The 18,302-nt window shown below is 54.8% G+C and overlaps 1 protein-coding gene across 1 annotated transcript in view; it reads left to right on the forward strand.

The window, feature by feature from the left end:
* Positions 1-17,749, forward strand: part of PALD1 (phosphatase domain containing paladin 1) — a 32,597-nt gene extending 14,848 nt beyond the window's left edge. The window contains exons 17-20 of the mRNA XM_021699964.2: positions 238-309; positions 2,325-2,465; positions 15,933-16,088; positions 17,597-17,749. Of these exons, the coding sequence (XP_021555639.1) occupies positions 238-309; positions 2,325-2,465; positions 15,933-16,088; positions 17,597-17,749 (522 nt within the window). The remainder of the gene's footprint in view (positions 1-237; positions 310-2,324; positions 2,466-15,932; positions 16,089-17,596) is intronic.
* The last annotated feature ends 553 nt before the right edge of the window (positions 17,750-18,302 follow it).

The following is an 18,302-nucleotide window of genomic DNA, read 5'->3' on the forward strand; positions in this document are numbered from 1 at the left end:
GTTTGTGTGGCCCGTCCTGTGTGGACAGGGCAGGGTGGTGCTCGGCCCCGGGGACCCTGGCTGTGGCAGGGGCAGGAGCGTGTGGGGGACAGGGATGGTGCATGGTGTGGAGCCTCTCCCATCAGTCCTGGGCAGAGGGCCTGGGGGCTGGCAGACCCCCGGCAAGGGGTTCCTCACGTGGGGGAGGGCGCGACCTGGATGGACGTGCTCCCTGTCCCAGCAGCTGTCCTCCCCCAGGGCTTCCCCGAGGTGGGCGAGGAGGAGCTCGTGAGTGTGCCTGATGCCAAGTTCACCAAGGGCGAGTTTGAGGTGAGCACACCCCACGGGGTCCCCCGGGGACGCCTGGTGAGGGGAGAGGGCGAGTCTTGCTGGCAGGTCTGGGGGATCTTCAGAGCTCCTATTAATTACGTCACCTTCTTGCACCTCATCATCTCAGTGCTCCCCTGCTCCCATTTCACAGATGAGCAAACCAAAGCACAGGTCAGCTTGGCTCCGGGCCCTGACAGATGGCTCTTGGAGAAGAGGGGGCTAGACTGACCCCCGTCTGCCTGGCCCTGCCGCTGGGCTGCTCTGTGCCCTGGGGGAGCCCCTGGCCACATCTTGTCTGGGTGACGCTGACGCCTGCCTCACAGGCGCTTGGGCCCCAGCTGGGGCCGGTGACCTTGATGCCGGGCCATGGCCTGTCCCACCCCACCCCTATTTCAGTCCAGGGCACTGGGTGGACGGCCACTCACATTTCCGATTTAGTCACCCCTGTATTGTGCCCCTGCTACATACCGTCAGCCCAGACACCCTGCAAGTAGGCGGCAAAGTCCCTGTCTTACGGGGGGCGGGGAACGTGGCGCTCAGAGCTCGCATGTGGCTCCCTGGTGTCAGCGCTGTGGTCGGCTCCTGCCTCGTCGACTGGCCTCATCACATTCCCGCCCCCCGCCCCCGCTGTCCCTGCTGTCTTGTCACCCTGGCCTCTGCATGCTCCCTCAAACTTGCCAAACTCCTTCAGCTTCTCAGCCTTTGCATGTGCTCTTTCCTCTCCTAAAACTCCTCTCTTCCTTCTTGCTGATTCGCTGATTCTTAGATTTTTATTTTTTTCATTGTGGTAAAATGTACCTACCATATAATTTGCCATTTTAACTGTGTTGAAGCGTATGGTTCTGTGGCACTGAGTACATTCACTTTCTTGTGCAACCAGTACCACCATCCGTCTCCAGAACTTTCTATTCATCGCAAACCGACCATACCCATAAAACAATAACTCCCCATTCCTCCCTCCCCAGCTGCTGGTGACTGTGGTTCTGCTTTCTGTCTCTATGGATTTGACTGTTCCACAGAACTCATACAAGTAGAATCATCCAGTATTTGTTCTTCTGTGTCTGGTCTATTTCATTTAACGTGATGTCCTCAAGATTCACCCATGTTGAGGGTCTATTAGCTTTCACACCTTTTTCAGGCTGAGTATTATCCTATTGTACGTATGGACCACATTTTGTTCATCCACTCATCTGTCGGTGGACACTTGGGTTCTTGTCACCCTTTGGTGATTGTGAGTCATGCTGCTATGAACTACAGGAGTACAAATACCTGTTCAGATGTCTGCTTGCACTTTCAGAAGTGGAATTGCTGGATCATACGGTAACCTGTTTAGTTTTTAAACAACGGCCGTATTGTTGTCTGTGGCAACATATCCACCAGCAAAGCACAAGAGGTTTAGTTTCTCCACGTTTTTGCCAACACTTGTTGTTTTCTGTTCTGATAGTTGCCATCCTGGTGGATGTGAGGTGGCATCTTATTGTGGTTTTGAGTCCCCTTTCCCTGATGATGAGTGATGCTGAGCATCTTTCCATGTGCTCATTGGCCACCTACATGTCTTCTATGAGGAAATGTCTGTTCAAGTTCTTTGCCCATTTTTGATTTGGTTTGCTTTGTTGTTGAGTTACGGGAATTTTTCAGTATATTCTGGATATCAATCCCTTAGCAGATACGCGATTTGCAAATATTTCCTTTCATTCTGTTGGTTGCCTTTTTACGCTGTTGATGGTGTCATTTTCTTTTGTCATCTGTGCTTCTGATGTCCGGTCCAAGAAGTCATTGCCACATGCAACGTCATGAAGTTTTCCTCTCTGTTTTCTTCTAAGAGTTTTATGGTTTTAGCTTTGTGTTTATGTCTTTGATCTGTTTTGAGTTACATTTGCACATGAATATCCAGTTTTCCCAGCACCACTGTTGAGATGGGCCTTGAGGTTTTCCTTCGTGTGGGGTGAGTCTATTGCTGGGGCTGGCGGCCTCACCTACCCCCCTTGGTTTTCTCTGTGTTCCCCTGGCCCCAGGTGGTGATGAAGGTGGTGCAGCTGCTACCTGACGGGCACCGCGTGAAGAAGGAGGTAGATGCGGCCCTGGACACAGTCAGTGAGACCATGACCCCCATGCATTACCACCTGCGGGAGATCATCATCTGCACCTACCGCCAGGTGAGCCTCGCCCTGACCCACGTGTCCCTCCCCCAGTGCACAGAGAGGTTGTGGCTGACTGGATGTGAGGTGGCTAGGGCTCCCGTGGGGCCCTCATGGGTTCTGTTACTTCCTCACCTCCTGGATGTGACCTGCGAAATGGAAACGCGCCCAGCCCCAACTCACCCTTGCCTGATTCGGGAGTGCTTGACGAGGTGTATGCGCTGGTGATGTTCAGAGTATTTGACAGCTGTGGCAGCCCTGGGACCAGTCAAGGATGTGGCCAGTCAGAACTAACGCCCTGTCCTGACCCCTGTGGTGTCAGATGTTAACCCTTCAGGTTCTGGGTCGTGGGCGGTGTCGAGGGTCCAGGGCAGGAGCCAGGTTGGTAGATGGGGCCGCTCCCGGGGCTTGGCAGGTGGCCATTTAATGACCAGCAGGGCAGCCGTTCAGTGTTTTAATGGCTGATGCCGCATGACTGCCCACTCAGGACCTATGTATGTCTGCGCTGCCCTCGGGCTGGGGCTGGCCCCCAGATTGACCTCCTCAGTTAAAAATTGTGTTTGGATAACTCATGAAATGATAAAAATGAAACGGTTTCCATAAAGGTACAAATTTTGTGTAAAAATCCAGAATTTCAGCCTATTTAGAAAAAAAAAGTGCCTTTCCATTAGCTGTCTGTGGGGCTCTGTCCTACACAGCTCTCCTGGCCCAGTCAGATGACTTGACATTATCTTCTGATTACCACGTTCACCCACCCCCGTTCCAGAGGACAGGCTGCTGCTGACCTCAGCAGTGGGACGATAGGGATCCCTGAACCCCATCCCAGGGCTCCCTGGTGGTGGATTGGTGGGTGGGGTGGGGGTGGAGCAGAAGCAAGATAGTCATTCCCCAGTATGGCCACCAGGTGGCCTTAGTGAGCTGGGCCTGGGTCAGACTCTCAAAGAGGCCGAAGAACACAAGGCCTTCACTCTCTAATGCAGTCTTTTTTACCCGGCGGCCGCGGCAGCATACTAGTTTCACACGGGAGCTTTGAAACATTCCCATGCCTGAGTTCCATCCATAGAGAGTCTAATTTACTAGGTCTGCTTGGCGGGAGCAGCGTGTGAGTGTTTTTTTGTACAGTTCCCTAGGTGATCCCAATGCATAGTCAAGGTTGAGGACCACCTCGTCTAAGCGGGAGTCCCCAGCTGCAGTGAGTTTCAAGATCACCTGGAGAACCCGTTGCTGGGCTCCAGTTCTGAGTTTCTGATTCCGTAGGTCTGGAAAGCTCTTAGGTGATACTGATGCTCCTGGTGGGGGGCCACACTGGGGGATCTGCTGCAGTCGAGTCTCACCCTCTTGCTGTCTTCTTAATAACAGCTTTATGGAGATAGAATTCACATACCATACAATCCAGTTATTTAAAGTGTGCAATTGAACAGTTTTTAGTACTTTCACAGAGCTGTGTGGCCATCACCACAACCAGATACAGAACATTTTCATCACCCCATTTCGCCCTTCCCCAACCCTAGGCAACCGTGAATCTACTTTCTGCCTCTATGGATTTGCCTATTCTGGACATTTCATAAAAATGGAATCATACAGATGTGGTCCTTGTGACCAGCTTCTTTCACTCAGCATGATGTTTCCAAGTTTCATCCGTGTTCTAGCACGGATCATTACTTCGTTCATTTCTGTGACTAATATTCTATTGTGTGGATACATCACATTCTGTTGTTGGTGTCATGCCTCATCTAAGGTCATGAGAGTTTACCTCAAAGAGGTAAGTAGATTTCTTCTAAGATTTTATAGTTGTAGCTCTTATATTTAGTCTTTGATTCATCTTGAGTTAATTCTTATATATGGTGTGAGGTAGAGATCCAGCTTCATTCTCTTGCATGGAGATATCCAGTTGTCCCAGCACATGTGTTGAAAAAACAATTCTTTCCCTATTGAATTATTTTGACAGCTCTAAAAAAATCCATTGACTGTAAATGTGAGGGCTTATTTCTGAGATTTCAATCCTGTTCCATTGATCTGTCTGTTCTATGCCAGAACTGCTGCCTTAATTACCATAGTATTGTAGTGAATTTTGAAATTAGGAAATGAGTTCTCCAAGTACGACTTCTTTTTCAGAACTTATTTTGGCTGTTCTGGGTCCCTTGTATTTCCATATGAATTTTAGGATTAACTTGCTAATTTCTGAAAGAAAAAAAAAGCCAACTGAGATTTTGATAGGGATTTTGATGCAGATCAATTTGGGGAGTATTGCCATCTTAACAATAGTTACTCTTTTGATGCATAATATGAGATGTCTTTCCATTTATGTAGGACTTCTTTGTTTTTTTTACAAGATATTTTATAGCTTCTAGAGTGTGAGTTTTACACTTCTTATATTGAATTTATTCATAAGTAGCTTATTGCTTTTGTGTTATTGTAAATGGAGTTAATTTCTCAATTTCATTTTTTAGTTTGTTCATTGTTACTATATAGAGATACAAGTGATATTTGTATATTGATCTTCTATCTTGCAAGCTTGCTAAACTAATTCATTAGTTTTGATACTTTCTTTAGTGAATTTCTTAGAATCTTCTGTTTACAAGATCACGTCGTATGCAGATAGAGATAGTTTTGCTTCTTCCTTTCTAATTTGGATGTCTTTTATTTAATTTTCTTCCTTAATTGCCCTGGCTAGATCCTCCAGTAGAATGTTAAGTAAAAGTAGCGAGCACAGACACCCTCTCTTGTTCCTGATCTTAGGGGGAAAGCTTTCAGCGTTTCACATTAAATCTGATGTTAACTGTAGCTTTTTCATAGATACTCTTTGTCAGCTTGAGAAAGTTCCCTTCCATTCTTAGTTTACTGAGTGGTTTTTTTTTTTTTTTTCATGAGGAGATATTGAATATTGTTAAATGCTTTTTCCATGTCTGTTGAGATGATTATCTTGTTTTTTGCCCTTTATTCTATTGATATGGTATGATATTTTAATTGAAGGTATTAAACCAACCTTACATTCTGGGATAAATCCTGCTTGGTCATGGTGTGTCTTTTATGTTGCTAGATTTGGTTTGTTGAGGATTTTTGTGTCAGATTCATAAGAGATCTTGGTCTCTTATGTCTTTGTTCGGTTTGGCGTTAGGGTCCTGCCGGCCTCACAGAATGTGACTGTCTCACTTTTGCAGATGAGACCGAAACCTCGAGAAGGGAGAGGCCATCATACGTGCATTATTCAGCTGGGGCTGCCACAACAAAATACCACAACCACATGGCTTAAACAACAGAAATTTGTTTTTTCACATTGTGGAGGCTGGAAAGTCCAAGATGAACGTTCTGACCAATTTGTTTCCACTGAGCTCTCTCATCCTGCTTGCATATGGCTGCCTTCTCACCGTGTCCTCCCACAGCCTTTCCCGGGTACCTGGATGTGGACAGATAGCGGGATGGGAGAGAGAGAGGGAAGGCGCTGTCTGATATATTTTCTTAGAAAGACACTAATCTTAGAGATCCTAGAACTACTGGTAGAGAACAAAGAAAGAGCTAAAAGCAACCTCAATCCCGGTAGTTGGGATTCAAGAGGCCCGTTTAAAACAGGGAAGGGCCTTTCTAGGGTTGCCAGTATATAACCTTGCTAAATGTGTCCATTTTAAAGAAAGGAGAGATGGAAGGAAAGAAAGAAGCAAAAATTTAAAAACCTAACTACCATCTACACAGTTGGCATTTCATAAAAGAAAGAATATTTTAGTACCAGAAAAGTAGAATGGACATGATCTCAGAGTAGAGTGGACATGATCTCAGAGTAGTTAAGAGTCCTTGAACAGATCTGTGTTTCTAAGTTCCTGTAGACCTGTGAAACTGGTTATGGACATGGATTTGTGAGTCACAGCTTTTGGTGACCAGGCCACTATGTCCTTTAGCCAGAAAAGGCAGAATGTCTTTCCTCCAAGGTCACCCTGCACTTGACCTGGCCTGGCTAGACCCAGAGTGTATGTCCTGCCTGAGGTCAGGATGGCCTGAGCTGCCCCAGCTGCCTTGAGATTAGAAGGGGCCTCTGGCCTGCTCCATGCATGCGTGTGTGTGGACTCTGGAATGGCCGGATTGTTCTGGGCTGACTGGCAGAAGGAATGTGGATGTGGGTGACAGCCGTCTTCATCCTCTCTGACCGCCTGTGTCCCACCTGCCAGGCTGTATCAGTACTGTTTCCCAGCAGGGCTGTATGCGGGAAGGACACGAGGGACCGGAAGTACAGGGCTGACACACGTCAAGTGTTCAACTAATGGGAGGGCTCTGAGGATCCGTGTAGGGCCAGAGTGTCCTGTGATATCCTGTAGCTTCAGAATCCCCACAGGGACCCTCAGATTTTAGTGCTAAAAGACTTACAGAGCATTTGTCCCCTCTGTTGACAGATGAGCTAGAGAGTGGGTTGTGTAGCGTCCCATGTGAGTTGGTATCAGAGCGGGGCTGAGAGGCAAAGATCCTCGCTCCCAGGCCCCACCCTCTAAAAGTTATTTCATGCCACTCAGCACCTGGTCCATGTTTAGATTTTCTCAGTGGTCTCACAAAGTCTTCTTGCAGTTGGATCAGGATCCGAACAAGAGCCACATGTCACATTTGGCTGATGTGGCCCATGGAATCTAGAGCAGCTCTTCCCCCTTTTATTCCCCAGAAGCGTAACCCCAGAGGTAAGCGGGTTGCTTCCTAGGCATCCGCAGTCTGGACCTGGTTAGTTGCACCCCTGGTTCTAACTGATCACGGGCGATGCTGTGGGCTGCCACGGGGGTACAGAAGGCCCCGTGGTCTCTTCTGTGACCGGGCAGCTGCTGGTGCTCATCCCCTGGATTCTTTATTTCACGGAGGGTTTGCAAAATGCTGGTATGCTGGCTCTCTCATTCCCCCTCCGTTAACTAACTGCAGTAATTCCAGAAAGATCCTCCGCACTGAGGTGTGGTGGAGGCAGGAAGGCAGGGCCAGAGCTTGGGTTTTCACTTGACTTGCTCACGTTCAAAGGAGGTTTGGGAGGTGCTTTTCTAAAGCCGAGGGGAAGGATGTTGGGTTTGGTGAGCTCTCGGGTTCCTCTAGACTCAGATGAACCTGAAGTCTGTGATGAGGGTCTGGGTGACCGGGGTGGGCTGGGAGAAGGAAGATGGAGGGGTTCCTGAGGGGAGGTTGGGAGTTGCTAGAGGCCAGTGCTGGAGGCCAGGGGACCAAGCCCCCCCCATACGTCCCGAATCAGAGACAGCGTGGGAGGTCCCCCCCCGCCCATGGCTCACTGTGCATTTTCACATCCACGGTCTGGCTCAGTCCTTACTCTGTATCTGTGCTTGATGAAGGGCAGTCTGTACCATCACATCCATGTTTGCATTTGAGGAAGGGAGGCGCTGGGCTTGCCCAAGAACCCACAGCTGGTGGATGGCAGGAGGAGAGCGAGACTCCAGACCCAGATTCCCAGATCGGGCCCTCTCCGCCCCGCCATCCTGCCGCCCAAGTTGGAGGAGGCCCCGCTTCCTCCCACCTCAAGCCCTGCTGCTGGGGGCGGTGGGGGAATCAGAACTAGAAGCCACGACCCATGCCCTTGTGTTCCCAGCCTGAGAAGGCTAGAGGACAAGCGCACATTGCAGACTCAGGTCATAGGCACAGAGGGGGGATGGGACTAAAACTGTACGTACATTTCCACAGAGACAGGCCTTCCCTGGTCCGACAGCCTTGACTCCCCTCTCTGCCTGGGCCTGTCCCAGGCTGCCTGGCCTCTGCGGGTTGCAGCCCAGCGATGTGTCCTCCACTCTCTAGAGCGTCAGTGAGCCTGGGCCGGGACCTGACCAACGCTATGTGTGTGAGGGGGCCAGAATGCTAGGGCATTTTAAAAACCACCTCAAAAGGAAAAAAGAAAGAGAAGGCTCTTTGAACTAAGCCACTCCGTGAGGTTGTGATAGAGGTGACAAAGCTGGGCCCTAGGCTGAGGAGAATCTGGGATGACCACCAGCCCACGGTGGGGACACCATCTGGTGAATTAGTTGTTTCCTGCTGGGCCTGGAAAGGGAAAAATATTTGTGACAGAAACCAAGGTCAGGGCTCCTGGAGGAAGTCTTGCTAGAATCATTAATGCCAGGGGCCTTTTCCTTAGCCTTGGCTGGTGACGTTAATTCTTAGTGTTCTGTGTTTAAAACAGTCTAATGTGTCTCCCGTCTGTCCCTTCAGAAAGAGTTTGAAGAAAAACTGAGCTAAAGTAGCCACACAGAGAGATAATAAGATGTCTTTTGGTCTCGAATTGAGATTTCGTCTGTAGATCTCTAACTTTGAGCAGTGCTTTTTGTTTTCTAAGAACTTACTCTTTTGTCTCCTTTGGTCCTCAGAGTAGCTGGTAAGGAGGTGACGGTAGGTTTTACTAGACCAATTTACTGAGGAAGACAGTGAGGCCTAATGACACCGTGATCAGCTCGAGGCAGGACCAGAACCTATCTTCCAACTCCTCGGCCTGTGTTCCTTTCCTCCCCGATGGCCATGACACTTGGGGCAGTTTTGTTGTGGGGTGGAAAGGAAGGGGCCAGGGAGGAAGCCACCAGGGCCTACTGTATGCGCTGCCCTGGGTTGGTGCAGAGTTGCCAAAAGGTCAGAGGTTCAGCTTGGTGCCCCCAAAGACAAAGGGTATTCAGAAAAATACAGAGTGAGACAGCTCTGGCTCTGAGCCCCAGGTGGGGTCCCTCTCAGTCTCTCCACGACTCTGGCTTGGCCAAAGTTGTTCCCTGGAGACCTCATTCCAATAGGTAATGTGTCCCCAGGGCTCTTTCACACCCAGCCCAAAATAGAGCCAGTGGGTGGACGAGCGGCTGCTCGAAGTGCGTGTGTGTGTGTGTGTTGTGCGCATGCCTGTGTGTGCGTGTGCGCGCGTGTGCACGCATGTTGTGTGCATGTGTGTGTAGGGCACATGTTCTCAGAGCTGAGACCTCTCTGCTTTCCCGTCCTTCCCATGGTGTGGCTGAGCAGGAACAATCCCCACCCTCCAGGGGGACTTCCTGCTTTATCCAACAGCAAACATGCCCTGAGCACCTGCCGTGAGCCAGGCTTGTTCCTACGTGTGCACCATCAGGCTTGGAGCTTTCAGGGGGTCCCCATCAAGGAGACCCTGCCTCTGTGCTCACTGCTGCCATTGTTAGCCTTGTGGTTGTCACCAGGGGCGCCGCTCTCTGCTGCTCGTCTCTCTTCTGCTGGGCCAGGGCTTGTCTCTGACCCCCTGACCCCCAGACTCTGCCTGGCACAGGTAGGGCTCCACAGACGTCTGTCTAGTGAGCAGACGAATGGGTGGAAGGTTGAATAAGTCACCATGTGATTAAATAGGAAAACTGACTCCTACCCTTCCTTATACCTTTTTGTTCTTTGTCCACATTGTTGGTCCGCCAGGAGAGGACACTCTTCTCCAGCCACCCAAAAATGCCCTGAGTCTAGGTCGGAAGCCCCGAGTTCTAGCCTGGGCTCTGCTAGGAACTCCCTGCACTCCCCTGGGCGAATTGCTTTGGCCTGCCTGGGCCTCTCCTTTCCCATGTCACTTGGGGTCACCGTTGCTTCTCTACCTGCCTGGAAGGGTGGCGGTGAGCACAGCCTAGGTACAAGATGAAGTAGGGGTGGGGTACATAGGGTGCGGTGGGCAGGGGGGGTTGGGACACCTGGCCAGCTCACTAGCTTATGTGCAGGGCAGTGGGATCCTGAGGGCCATGTCTTGGCACCGCATCCCAGAGCCTGACCTAGGGGTAGATGATGTTTGTGGAATGAATGGTGCACCGAGAAGCCCGTGGTGCCGGGTTTAGTCCCTTCCTACTTTGGAAATACTGAATAAAATGTGTTCTTTGGGGGCGCCTGGGTGGCTCAGTCGGTTAAGCATCTGCCTTCGGCTCAGGTCATGATCCCAGGGTCCTGGGATCGAGTCCCGCATCAGGCTCCCTGCTCGGCGGGGAGCCTGCTTCTCCCTCTGACCCTCCCCCTGCTCGTGCTCTCTCTCGCTCTCATGCTCTCTCTCAAATAAATAAATAAAATCTTAAAAAAAGAATGTTTTCTTTGGAAAACTGATTACTTGTCCATGGGCCAAGGGCCATTTTCCTAGATAGAGAAAGCTTCCTTGTGCTCGAGGCCCCAGGACAGGCCTGAGGGGAGTTTGCAGGGACTCACAGAAAGCCCCTGGAAGCGGCTGACACTGCTTGGGGCCAGTGTCTGACGAGGAGTGGGTGGCACTGAGCTTTGAGAAGGATGATGGGGTCGGCGCTCTGGGACCTCGCCCCTTAGAGACTAGCCATCTTTGAGGGCTGTCAGCTGCCTGCCCAGCTGGACAGCAGAGGCCACCAGGCCTTCCATGCTCGTTCCTATTGAGTGGGTCAGGGAAAGGGCAGCAGGCAGACTCCAGTAATGGGGGTGTCATCTGGCTTGGATTGACTCAGGCCCTGAGCCTGGCCTCGCTTTTTCTTGTTTCTCTCCTTGGGCTCTGTTTTCCCATGGCCTGGGCTGCGTCCAGCTCTCCATGCGACCCCGGCAGGTCAGTTCACCTCTTTGACCTCGGTCTCCCCTTCTGGAAAGCAGAAGCGTTGATCTAGGTAACCCCGGGCAGTCTGTGATGCAGGGCTTAATAAAAATGGGAGATAGAAGTATTCGTTGGTCCCCGATTCGGCAGACATTTCTCTTAGGATTCCTGAGTGCCAGGCACTGTGCTAGTTCTGGAGATACCTCATGAACAGCACAGGGAAGTTCCTGCCCTCATGGAACCCACACTCCAGGGAGGGAGACACACAAGGAACAAGACACAAGTCAAAGTCACGTTGTATCAGGTCGTGATACGTCTGTGGGGCTAGGGGGTTGCAGTTTTACATGGGGTCTGGCTCAAGAAGGGGCTTGATGAAAAGGTAGCGTTTGAACACAGACCTGAGGGGGGTGAGTGGGGGAGCCATGCCAACACCCAGACAGAGGGATATGGCAAGTGCAAAGGCCCTGAGGGGGGGCTTCCTTGTATGTTTGAGGGGCAGGAGAGGAGGTCAGACGTTATGGGGGCAGGTGGGATGGGGCCTGCTCTGGGATCGCACAGATGATTACACAGACGTCGGCTTCTACTCTGAGTGCCAGCGGGTGCCTGTGCAGTGGGTTGAGCAGAGGTGCCCACTTAAGGTTCTAGCAGGCTCACTCTGGGGCTGTGTTGGGACTAGGCCGCAGAAGTGGGGGTAGGGGGGGCCAGGGAGGCCAGTCAGCCGCTATCACTGAGGTGAGGCGGCTTGGCCTGAGGTGGTAAGAGGCGAGCAGCAGCTGGGAGGATGCCCTGACTGGTTGGATGTGGGGCCGAGAAAGGGCGAAGTTAGGGAGGAAGGCCAGGTTTTGGCCTGAGCAGCAAGAAGGATAGACATTAAGATGCACAGACATGTGGACGGGCAGGTTTTGGGGGAGCTCAGGAGGTTCGCCTGGGACATGTTTTGTGAGTTGGAGAAGCTGGATTGATAACCTACCTGGAGCCCTCAAGCACGGCAGCGTGCTTGGAGTCTCCATTCAGCATGGAGTTTGGATCCCCGGGGGTGGAGGCGTGCATGTGGGGTCCCCAGTGTCCCATTTGGACTCTAGATTCCAGATGGCATTGGAAGCATGAGACTGGCTGAGAGGGCCTGGGGAGTCAGTGCTCATCCACCAGCTGGGTTACTACTGCATGCCTAGTCTGTGTCCTGACCCTGACATTCGGGGGGGCGGGGGGGGGCAGGGAAGATGTAAACCTCATTCTAATCTGGTGCTTGCCCCCAGGCTTGTTTTCCAGACTGATCATTCCTTGGGGAGTAGAGGAGGCCGAGAAGACGCTGGAGGCTGGAGCACTCAGAGCAGGCTTCAGGAGAGCAGGGGCTCGGCCTGGGCCTGGAGAGATGAGTGGAACAGGGCCAGGCCTGGTGGAGGGGAACGGCTTTCCAGGCAGGAGGAAGGGAGGGGGTGGGTGGGGGCATGGTGGGGTCAAGGTATAGAGGCAAACATGAGGCAGGGTGTGGTTGAGCCTGACGATGGCGAAAGGGCCCAGGGTGGTCAGACAGCTGGGCGTTTGGAATTTGTGTCCCAGCTGGGAACTCTGACACTGGGCAGTTACTTGGCCTTACCCAGCCTCATCTGCAAAATGGGTGTCCCTCTAGGAGACATTTTAGGATCTAACACTCCGCTCTGGATGTGACATGCTCAGCCTGGCATGTGGTGTGTGGTAGACCCTGGACATACCTGGGGAGGGGCATCAGCCCTGCCTTGGTGGGTCTCTTCCACGTGGCCCAGCAAAGGGAGGAGCTTCAAGAGGGCCACCGCTGGCAACACCGGGCCCACGTGGGTGCTGGCTGACCACTGGCCTGAGAGAGCTGAAGTGCCCAGCGCCCTGGCCACCTTTCTTAGGCCTCTTCTATTTAGGGCTCAGTCTCAATGGATGAGGAAGCCTTGTCCAGCTTCACCACAACTAATGACAGCCTGGCCTCCCAGACCATTTAAAAACAGCTCCACTATTTTTATCAACAGGAGGAGGCTGGCCTATCCTCCTCCCCAGACAGTGCCCACATAGGCTGATTTTAAGGAAACCAGGGCCTTGATAGGAAGATGGGTCATTGTCTCAAATCACAGACTGTGATCGCGCAAGATGTGCCCATGGAACCTTCTGGGGGGGTGTCAGCTGTCACCTTTACTTGCGGTCTGAATTTAGGGATAATTCTACCCTACGTTGCCAGTAGGGCTCAGAAGGAATCACCCAACCTCACCACCCTGAATATTGCTCAGACGCAGTCCTCTCTGGTGTCTCTGGGAGCAGCAGGCCCCTGTCCCCGTGGGAGCGGGGGCTTGGAGAAGGTAGGGCTGAGGTGACTGTGCCCAAGGGCCAGCCCCAGAACCGTGGGCTTTTCTTGCCCAAAGGATGTTTCCTGAGCACTCTCTAATTGAAAGTAGTTTAAAATGGTTCTTGTCTGGTGGAACTGTGGGTAATTTTCTCTCCTTCAAGAAGCTCCAGGGATGGAGACGGGGAAGGCAGTGGGAGGGATGGGGTGGGGAGTGCCCCGTGCCGGGCAGCATGGAATGATCCTCCTTCGGGAGAGCGGGTCGGTAGTGGTGGTGTATTGGCCATACTTTGTCTCTAGGTAAAATCATGTTTGTTTTTCTGTGTGTGTGTGTCTACTGCCTAATTTCTAAACAGAATTGCATTTTTTTTTTTGAGCACCTGGTTGGTTGATCCTTAAAACAAGAGGCACCCTGCTCTCCCCTGCTCCAGTCAGCTCCTGCAGCAGCCCTGGGGCCATTTCCACCCTCACCTCCGCCAGAAGCCCTCGGTGGCCCCTTTGTCTGTAGGATCAGGGCCTGGCTGGCCTTCCATACCCTCTTCTGGGCCCCGGTCACGCCCCATTGCCGCCCCCTCTGCGCCCCCTTCCGTGTCATCTACCTTGGATACACCTCACCCTCTGGCCCCTTTCCTCCCCTTCTCAGGGCACCTTTCTACCCCCCAACCCCCCTCAGATATCGCTGCCTCTTTGACGCCCTCCGTGGTCCGGCTGCCCCCCACCCTGTCTTGATCCCTTGGTCTGGCTGCTCCGCCGTTGCCCTCTCCCGCTGCCCCTGCCCACGAGGGTCGCTGCAGGTGGGGCCCAAGCACACATCACCCCCATGTTGTAGCTTTCTCTTTTGTGCTATGACTTGCTGTGGCTGTTCATGGTTTACAGGTGCTTCCTCGTACCTTACGTACCTGAGCAATCCTACCTCCAGAAACCTGGGAGCTGAGAGTTTCGATGGCAGCACCGAGCCCAGAGCCGTGTCTCGCAGGGAGTCAGGGCAGTGGGTATGGGCCCCTCGCCCATCCGGGGCCCCATCCTCTCTCCACCTCCCGCCCCTGCCCCATCCCCAGTGCCCCAGAACTCCTTCCTACCGAGCGCTCACTCGAGCCCGGGAAGGCTGTTAGCTGAGGCGGAAGTGAGAGGTGGGGGACCACAGGCCCTGCAGATGGGCCCACTCCAGCTCCTGGTTCTTGGGGCTATGGGTCATGTCGGGTCAGGGGCGGGGGCCCACTCTGGAGCCTTCCAGAGGAGACCCACTGGGCTGAGGTGTGCCGAGCAGGAAGGCTTTCAGCTGCGGCCCAGCTGTGGGGAGGCCGCCCTTCCTGGTTCCCGGGGGCCTGGGGCTGGCTGTGCCCTCCGAGGATGTTCCTGGCGCCTGAGGGGACGGCCCCTGGGCTCTGTCTTCTTCCTGGTGCACAGAGAGCTGCTGGGGGTCCAGATGGACGCCTGGAGGGTGTGGGGTGAGGTGTGGCCTTCCCTCTCCTGGGCTTCCCCTCCAGGGCGGGCTGCACGTCCGTGGTGGGTCATAGGAGCAACTCAGGCATGGCGGCAAGGACACCGTGCCACAGGGAAGCTGACTCTGTGTGCCTTGGGGTGCCCACCGATGCCCACGCTGAGAAAGCCTCAAGAAGACCCCATTTAAGTCCCCTTCCTCCTGAGCATTAGCCTCCTGTGAGTCTTCCGTTCAGAGGTCACTCCTGCCCCTACACCTTCAGTGACTCCCCTGAGCTAAAGCCACGGGGCTCCACCCTGGCTGCAGAGAGTCCCCGGGGAGCTTCTCAGGATCGCGTAGGCCCGTGTCTCTCAGGCTCTGCTCTGATGGGTCTGGGCTGGGGCCCCGGCGTCCGCCTGCCAGGCTGGGAAGCTGGACTAGAGTAGAGTGTGGGCTTCCACAGTTGCCTGCCAGCCCAGTTCCCCTTCTTGTCCCTTCACACCCTCGATCCAGTCAGGCCAGCGCCTTCCGGGTCCCACCTGCTGGGCACCGTCCACACCTCTGTGCCGCCCCATGGGCTGCTGGCTCTCTCCACCCCAACCCTGCCGGCCCGCACGGCCCAGCCACATCCCACGCTCTCTGGGAAGCCTATCTCCAGTCACGTGGCGTGGCAGTTCTTTCTCCCCCTGGCACGTGGCCTGGTACCGTTCTTAGAAGGTGCTCAGGATGGCTTGTTAAAAGCACCAATGCCCCCCGACCCAGCACACGCACCTCTTTCTCTCCTCAGCCTCTGTATCTTTCGTTGCCCCCAGCCCTGGTGGCCTTTCTAGGATCTATTCCAGCCTTGAGGAGGGTGGGGCCGGGGCCGGACGGCTGGATTCACCCCCTTCTGCCCCTGATCCGGAGCCATTTGAGAAATGGGCAAGGAGGTCCGGTAAGGACCAGTTGGGGTCAGAGGCCAAGATGCGGGTCCCCCTCCCAGGCAGAGACGCACTCACCTGCCTGGGAGCCACTGGAGGCCGCAGAGCCCAGGCCTCGGGGGCGGAGGGGAGGCCCTGCTGTGTCCACGGTCAGAGCCCCGATGGCTTAGCCTTGCCGTCCATTGGCTTCCCGTGGAACCTGAGCCGGGGCCATGCCGTGGGCCTCGCTGTGCAAAACCCTCCCGTCCCAGCCCTGGTGCTGTGTGTCCGTGTGTGTCTGTGTGTCTGTGTGTGTGCTGTGTCTGTGCCTGGGGGTGGGGGGCGAGGCCCCGCTGGACTCTCACTCTCTGCCGTCCTCCAGGCAAAAGCGGCCAAATCGGAGCCGGAGGCCGGGAGGTTGCTGCTGCGGGGGCTGCAGTACCTGGAGCGCTACGTGTACCTGGTGCTCTTCAACGCTTACCTCCACCTGGAGAAGGCTGACTCCTGGCAGAGGCCCTTCAGCTCGTGGATGCGGCAGGTGAGAGGCCGCCCCACGCGGCCCCCGCCGGCCCGGCAGCAGGCTCCCCCGTGGGCAGAGCTGTCCTTTGGCTCTACGGGAAGCTTCCAGGATCAGGATTGTGTCTCGTTCAGCGTTGGGTGTCCGGCCCAGCGTCTGCACGTGGCCGGCCGTTGGGGGAAGTCGGAGGCATGAATCAGTGAGAAGGGGGGTGGTGTGGGGAACGGCACAGGGCAGTGTGCTAGGCCCGGCCCTGCTCTGGGCATCCCCAGGGCTGAGGTGACCTGCGTGCTTCGTGCCCATTCTTGTGTTCCCTCCTCCCCTGTGCCCTGCGAGGGGCAGGACGGCGTGGTGGCCTGGCCCCTGCCACCTTCCAGCCGTGACCTTGGACAGGTGGGCCCTTCCCTCTAGCTGTCCTCAGCATGAAGGCAGAGATCGTCTTGATGCTGTCCCTGCCACCTGAGAACGTCGTGGTGGGGATGCCATGAGATACGTCTGGTGCCGTGTGCTAGGCCCTGTGTGAGCTGAAGACAGCCTTAAGGGTGGTCCTTTCGAGGATGGGTGTTGAGTCAGGGGACCCAAGGCCACATTGGGGCCATCCGCTTGAGTAGGCCTGGACTTGGCTTCCTCTTTGGACCCCTGGGTGGGATGGAGGTCGTGGGGAACCTAGGACACTTCTGCTTGGGTTCTGCTTGGAGAGTGGACATTGGGAGAACCAGGGGCTGGGCAGGAGCTTGAACCAGCTGAAACTAGGTGGTGCATGTTGGGGGTTGTCTAGGAAGGAGAGAGCTGTTCCAGTCAGGAGTGTGGGCTCCTGCCTCAGGGGCCCTCTGTCCCGCCTTCCTGGAGATGCGTGGAGGGTGGGGGTGAAGGTTGCCTCTGGTGAGTGGAGCCTGCATCCTCCCCATCTCCTAAGATGGTGGAGAGAGAGGGGGGCTGGTCACTGAATGGGTTGTGTCTCCCAGGCCCTGGGCCACAGGGTTGCATGGAGAACATCCAGGGAGGTCCCCCCCTGCCCGCCTGAGGGGAGGCCTGTGACAGACCTGCCTGGTCTACGGCCGGAACACACAGCCACAGGGTTGCTTGCTGGCTCCCACACCCACACCGCCTTCTCTAGCCCTCCGTGGGGGCCCCGGCTGTAATGCCCATGAGGCACTGGGCCCGTGACCCCTAGTGTCTCAATGGGAACATCAGGGCTGCGTGGGCACAGGGGTACTTGGCTTCCTGCGCCGCTCTCCTCTTCCTTACTATCTGCTGGGTGCTTTCTGTGTTTCTGGAGCCCTCCAGCATCGTCCTGGGAGGTAGAGACAGTTGTCCCCATGATGAGGAAGCTGAAACTCGTGGTAGTGAAAACGCAAACTTGCTCAGGTTGCTGAGCTGGTGGAAGGCAGCCCTGGGCCCCAGGCTCAGCTGTGTGATCTAGAGCCTGCCGAGGGGAGGAGGGCGTGGTGACGTGGAGGGGGCGGGTGGACCTGGATGACAGCCTCTTTCTCTGGGACTACAGCCCCCAGCTCTGCTGTCTCCCCCAGGTGGCATCGAAGGCCGGAGTCTATGAGATCCTCAACCAGCTGGGCTTCCCCGAGCTCGAGAGCGGGCAGGACCAGCCCTTCTCCAGGCTGCGCTGCCGGTGGCAGGAGCAGAGCCGCCGGCCCGAGCCCTCCGCCTCTGGGGACTTCCTGTAGGATGGGCTCCCCGCCCCACCCCTGCCCCTGCCTGCCCCTGCCCCTGCCCCTACCCACCTCCTCCTATGGAGCTCCATGCAGGCTGGGGATGCTCCAGGTGCTCTTCACGGGGAGTGGTCCCGAGGAACCCAGGCCCCAGGAGAGACTGGGGCGGGGTTGGGACCCTGTTTTAAAAAGAGCTTTTTATAGGACGAGTAGTGCACGGTTACACTTGTGAACAACAGGCGCGCGTGCCTTGCAGACCGCAGACGGCTTCCAGGGAGCTCGGTCCCCAAGTAGCCGAGCAGAGCTACTCGCTGCGGCCATGCGCACCCTCCTCGGCCACCTCACAGCGGTCCTGACAGCCTGGGGTGTGGAGCCGGTTTCCTGCTTGCTTTCTCTTGCTGCCCTCCCCGCTTGGCCTCTCCCTTATTGCTGCCTGAGCACTGCCCTGGGGCCCCCGGTCCCTGGGGAACAGACAGGGCTCTGGTGGATTTGTCACCTCAGTGGCAGCTTCACCCAGTTTCCTTGCCTCTCGTGCCCCATCTCCAACCTGGAGACCCCGAGAAGCGCA

This window comes from Neomonachus schauinslandi, chromosome 6, assembly GCF_002201575.2.
Source record: "Neomonachus schauinslandi chromosome 6, ASM220157v2, whole genome shotgun sequence".
Taxonomy (NCBI): Eukaryota; Metazoa; Chordata; class Mammalia; order Carnivora; family Phocidae; genus Neomonachus; species Neomonachus schauinslandi.